Source organism: Mixophyes fleayi, chromosome 9, assembly GCF_038048845.1.
Source record: "Mixophyes fleayi isolate aMixFle1 chromosome 9, aMixFle1.hap1, whole genome shotgun sequence".
Classification (NCBI taxonomy): Eukaryota; Metazoa; Chordata; class Amphibia; order Anura; family Limnodynastidae; genus Mixophyes; species Mixophyes fleayi.
In genome coordinates this window covers 87,861,712-87,867,603 of record NC_134410.1, presented here as the reverse complement: position 1 = coordinate 87,867,603, position 5,892 = coordinate 87,861,712, and the positions used below count along the sequence as shown (strand labels likewise).

General features: G+C 45.1%; 1 protein-coding gene across 2 annotated transcripts in view; it reads left to right on the top strand.

The window, feature by feature from the left end:
- Positions 1 to 520, top strand: part of HDAC8 (histone deacetylase 8) — a 66,679-nt gene extending 66,159 nt beyond the window's left edge. The window contains exon 10 of one of the 2 annotated variants that reach the window (XM_075184629.1): positions 348 to 520. Coding sequence is in view for 1 of the 2 variants with exons in the window: in XM_075184627.1 (XP_075040728.1) it covers positions 348 to 370 (23 nt within the window). In the remaining variant the exon portion in view is untranslated. The remainder of the gene's footprint in view (positions 1 to 347) is intronic. The other variant, XM_075184627.1, reaches the window with a different exon arrangement.
- Positions 521 to 5,892: the final 5,372 nt, after the last annotated feature.

Sequence of the window (5,892 nt, the reverse complement as noted above, 5' to 3'; positions counted from 1 at the left end):
AAAAAGTTGGTATTGGGACGGCCATTCTTCCCTTTATCGTCTGAAACAAGGCTAGTGTGTATGCAGCCCATGGACCGAGCGATCGGACCATCGATCGGATGTAAATCGATCGGCATAAAAAGTTGGTGGAAAATTCTGTAGTGTGTACCCAGCTTAACAGACACATCCCCTGTATAAGTGGTTAATAAATGAGTAACCTTTTCACCTACACTAATGTTTGTACTAAATATATTGAGGAGGTGAGTTAGCTCTCCAGGTGCTACACTTTAGTTACATTATATATGTATAATTGAAAACCTCCTTTCTAACCTTTCTCATTCTCTTACATTTCTCTCCCTTTGTAACAGGTAACTTGAAGCGTGTGGTGTAACATGCCATTTGCAGATGAAATTTCCTCCGGTTCCCTGGTCCAGTTCCTTGTACATAAAACCTTGCTGCTTTTATGGATTATTTTGAATATTAAATATTGTTTACAAAAAAATTTGCTTTCTTTTTATTTGTTTCCCATATAAATCTGTGTTTACCATCAAACAACCAACTTTCCATGTCTTTTGTTACGTTGATTGCTCACTTAAAAGTTAGAGGTTGGTCACCTTTTATTGATTTTTTTTTTTTTTTAACTCTTTCACTTATTTTTTTTCTTTAACGAATAAAATTTTTATTGGCTTTTAAAGTTTTTCAAAAAGGGATACAGAAGAAAAAAAAAAAGGGAAAAGGGTACATAAAGGGAATGGAACACAAACACAATGCACCTGAAAGCATACTGAATCGAAATCAAAAGTATCTGACTATTTGATGTGTACATTAGACTTAACTAATACACTGTATATCGACAAACAAAGGATCATTCACCAACGTCATTAGAGGGCGGGGGTAGGGAACGTGATGGGGCTCCCTCCCCATCTGTCAAATAAATGGGCCAAGCTCTCCACTTAATCAGTGGGGACATTGTTGAAGTGGAGTATGGGACACCCAGGGTTTCCATTTCAAAATTGAAGTGGATTTTAGAGATCACCTTGGCCAGGGGAGGGAGAAGAGGCTGCTTCCATGCCTGAGCTATAGCTGCTTTGGTTGCTATCAATATTTGACCTGCCACGTATCTATCCCAACTGGGAAGAGAAGGGGGATAGTACTGCAGTAAAGCTAATTCTGGCGTGGGAAGGACTGAGTGACCAAGGACTGTGCTTATCAATTGAAAGACCTTATTCCATAGAGGCCTTACTAGAGGGCATGACCAGAATATATGGAAAATATCACCATGCTCAGAACAATTGCGCCAACATAGTGGAGATATGGAAGGCCAGATTTTATGAAGTTTGTCTGGGGTGGCGTACATTCTATTCAATAATTTTACCAGCATCTCAGTATGATTAAGGCACTTGGACATTTTAAAGGAGTTGGCAAAAATATGTTCCCAGTCTTCTTCTGGCAGCTCTAACTGAATGTCTGATTCCCATTGGATCTGGGGTTTAGACTTAGACTTAGATGTAGTATTATTGAGACCCAGCAAGGTTTTATACCAGAGGGTAATGCTGGCTCTACTACCCCCTTTAGTTAACGGGGAGTAATACCTGGCCAGGGGAGGACCTATTGCCAGATGTCTCAACACAGGTGACGTTAATAAATGCCTGATCTGGGGATATTTGTAAAAATCGCCTTTAGGGAGTGAATATAAGGCACTGAGATGAGAGTAGGAGAAGAGCTCACCTGTGTCCAGCAAGTGACCTAGAGTCTGAATACCCCTACTGATCTATCCAGATATATTCAGGTCTGGTATTTGTTTGGCGACCATCTGTAGGGACACACCCGTCGTGGGACGCAGCAGCCCCTCAGTATCCTGGCATAACCGATCCCACACAGTCAAGGAATCTCTAATAAGGGCTAGCAAGGTCTCCCCGGGAGGTCTCCACTGAGGAGGTACCCACAAAAGATCCGTCAAAGGGAACTCTGGGATACATGCTAATTCCAAGTCAACCCAGGGTTTCACCCCCCTTGGAAGGTACCAGTCTCGAATCTGGGACAAAATACAAGCCTCATGGTATTTTGTCAGGTGAGGGAGGGTCAGCCCTCCTTGTCGTTTCCCTCTAGTCATATGTTGTATTGCAATACGGGGGGGGTTTAGACTTCCAGACATATGTTTTCAACAGGGAGGACAATTTGGCTAGCAACCCCAGGGGAAGGCAAAATGGGAGCATGCGGAATAAATACATTAATTTAGGGAGAAGCATCATTTTAAACGCTGAGATCCTGCCTAACCAAGAGACCTCAAAGCACATCCACGACCCTATAAGCTTCAATAATTGTTGATGTAATATAGAATAGCTAAATTTATCTTTTAAAGCTTGTAATGTGTCCACAGAGACATTTATAGGGAGAACTTCTGTCTTTGAGGTATTCAATTTATAAAGGGAGGCTTTCCCAAACTGAAGCAGCAGGTCCTGGATCGCTGGCAATGAGGTCTCCGGGTCAGTCACAAATAGGAGCACGTCATCAGCGAATAGACACACTTTGTGGGATGTCCCTTTTACCTCTAATCCAGAGCATCTTTGGTCAAGTCTTATCCGTGCTGCCAACGGTTCAATGGCCATCAGATATATTATGGGGACATGGGGCAACCCTGTCGGGTCCCATTAGTGATTGCAAAGATTATAGAGAGAAAACCATCACTATATACTCGCGCTGAAGGGTTCAAATATAGGGATAATATGGCGTTTAGGATATTACTGGCAAATCCGAAGGTATGAAGAACCTGAGTCATGTGAGACCAGTGTAACCTATCGAACGCCTTTTCAGCATCCAGAGATAGCAGTAACATGCTATCGTTATTTTTATGACATTGTTCTATTAGATGAAGTATACGTCTTAAATTATCAGGGCCCTGTCTACCTGTCACGAAACCCACCTGGTCTGGATGGATCAGTTTCGGGATGATAGGAGCGAGTCTGTTGGCAATCAGTTTTGCGAAAATTTTGACATCAGTATTTAAAAGGGCTATGGGATGATCGTTCTTGCAGTCAGTAGGGTCCTTTCCAGGTTTGGGGGTGACTACTATATGAGAATCTAACATCTCAGATGGGAAGGAACCAGAGTGGGTCCCAGCCTCATATAATTGGAGAAGGATAGGTGTCGGTACATGGAATGTGGAGAAAAATGAGTTACTATATCCATCAGGGCCCAGTGCCTTATTCTTAGGGAGTTGTTTAATAACCCTATCTATCTCCTCCAGGGACCAAGGGGCATTTAGTTCTTCCCTGAGCGAGGGGGATATTGCTGGCAGGGGAAGATCCCTCAGGAAGGTGGCTGTCACGGGCACAAGGAGTCTTTGCCCAGGATATCACCAGATAATGTTCTTACCAGAGTAATATAGCTGGTACTATGGTCCTCTGGTAGCAGGGTGACAACGGAACAGGAGAATCAGCAGATGGTGAGAGAATGCTCAAGGAAAGTCTATGACTAGCAGCAACTGGTAATGACTTAGATGTATGAACACGAGGAACCAGATGGACAAGTAAACGTGAGGAGAGTCAGTGGTCTGCGTACAGCAAGTTGTACCACTGCTATAGTGAGGAGGAATGTCCAGGAGTAGAGAGGAGGTAGTGAAAGTCAGTGGTCTGCGTATAGCAAGTTGTACCACTGTCTATAGTGAAGGAATGGGTTCCAGGTGCAAGTAGGTAACGGGGAAGTCAGTGGTCTGCGTACAGCAAGTTGTACCACTGCTTATGTGAGAGGATACTTGAAACTGGTGCCAATGGGAAACAGGAGTCAGTGGTTGTACCACTGCTATATATATGTGAGGAGGGGCACGAGGAGATGAATGGAATACAGAGGTTACACGGGGGCACACGGAACTTGATCCCACGATGATAACCACAATACAATAATAACTGACAAACGCTGCTTGAAGTATACAAAGTCACTATAGAGATCCAGGTAATAGGAAACAAAGTCAATAGTAACAATAGCTTCAGTAGATGGAAGACTCCGGAGATAACCACAACACAGTCCAGACGGATATGCAACACAATAGCAAAGTCAATGGAAAGTATGCATACCGCGGTTCAGGAGAGCAGGCTGTCAAGGAGAAGTGCAGGGATGGCTGAACGCCAGCAGGAGGAGAGACCACTGGAGGATGGAAGCGGTAATCAGGTTGGTGCAGCGCACGAAAGGTAACCGGTAATCAAAGGAGCAATTCTCAGGAAGCAGTAGTAAGTAAAACTGGAAACATGATGAACACGGGAGAGTTGAGGCTGTCTGGTATCCGGCAGTAGTAGCGGAGGCAGCGGAGGGGAGACACGCTGAACACAGGAGAGTAGAGGCGGTCTGGAATCCGGCAGCAGTAGCAGATAGGAATCAGTGGAGAGCTGACACGATGAACACAGGTGAGTTGAGACGGTCTGGAACCCGGCAGTAGTAACGGAGGCAACGGAGAGCAGACACCCTGAACACAGGAGAGTTGAGGCGGTCTGAAATCCGGCAGCAGTAGCAGATAGGAATCAGCTGAGTGCAGACACGATGAACACAGGGGAGTTGAAGTGGTCTGGAAACCACAATCGTAGTAGACAGCTGGAGCTGAATACACGAGGAAACAGGGACACCTTCAGAGGCTCATGGGGAATGAGACTCCAAGATCAGGCAACTAGGTAATGATCACAGGTGGTTTAAATAGGGCGGGTTGCCTGATCATCCAATTAATTAAAAGCAACAGGTACTGAAGGTTCATAAGGGCTGCACATGCGCAGACCCTCGGGATGGCGGACGGCCACGATTCCTGAACACAGGAGAAATGGCACTCACAGTCCGGTGAGTGACAGTGGCAATATCATGTTCTGTCGGCTGATGGGTCTTTCACTTTTTTTAATTGACCAGTTATACCTTTCAATAACTGCTACTGCTGTAGGCTCTGACAGATCCTGGATGTAAGTTGTTATGCTTGCAGCATATTATGGAGTTTTGACTACTGTAGCTCCTTATAATTTGCTATCTTGTGATGTTATATCCATGTATAGCACATTTATAATCAACCAGGGGTGTCGGGGCATCCTGGGGAAGCTCAAACCCAGGAATTCTATAAAGCACTGTAAGTTGTGTGGTGTTAGGCTCTCCGCTGCAGATATCTTTGTATTCTTAGCAACCATTAGCACCATGTAGATGATGTTGTTTTATCACCATTGTCCGTCTCGTTACACATGCCTGAAATAACTGCAGGTACTGCCAGTCAAGTGCATGAACCAACACCATCCCCATTGTATACTGCGGAGCTAAACTTAACAGATGGTAAAGCCAGAAAATAAATGGAAGTATCAAGGTAAAAAAATTTATTCCACCAAGTTTATTGTGTGAGCAGGGAATGTAATGAAATTCACCCAGCTGTAATGCTCTCACAATATTGGTGGCGTTATCAGAAATGACATATCCTGCGGAGAGTCCAAGCGGGATAAGCCATGTTGCAATGACATCCCTTCGTTTTTGTAACAGATTGTCAGCTGTATGCCTCTTAGTGAAGTTGATGATACTGTTAGACAGCCGCGGCGGCCGCGGGCACCACCGCGTCACTCATTACCTTCCTCTGACGTCCCCGCCGTCGCCATGACGACTGGGGCGTCACTTCCGGATCCTGGCCGACCGTTGTCAAGGCAATGGTCGGAAGCTCTGTGCCCTGCTCTGCGTCCCGGCAACGGGGGAAACCGGGCGCGCATGCGCAGAAGATAGTATGTTGTACTTAAACATCCTGGGGCTTGATTTAACAAGCCTGTAGGCTGATTAACGCCTGATACATTAATCAGGCAGGGGGCTGTGTGTGATTCAGAGCTAGGCTCTGATTGGTGGCCACTAGTATTTAAGGCAGTGAGGTTTGCAGCCTCACTGCCGGTTATAGTTCTGTATCCAGTCTGC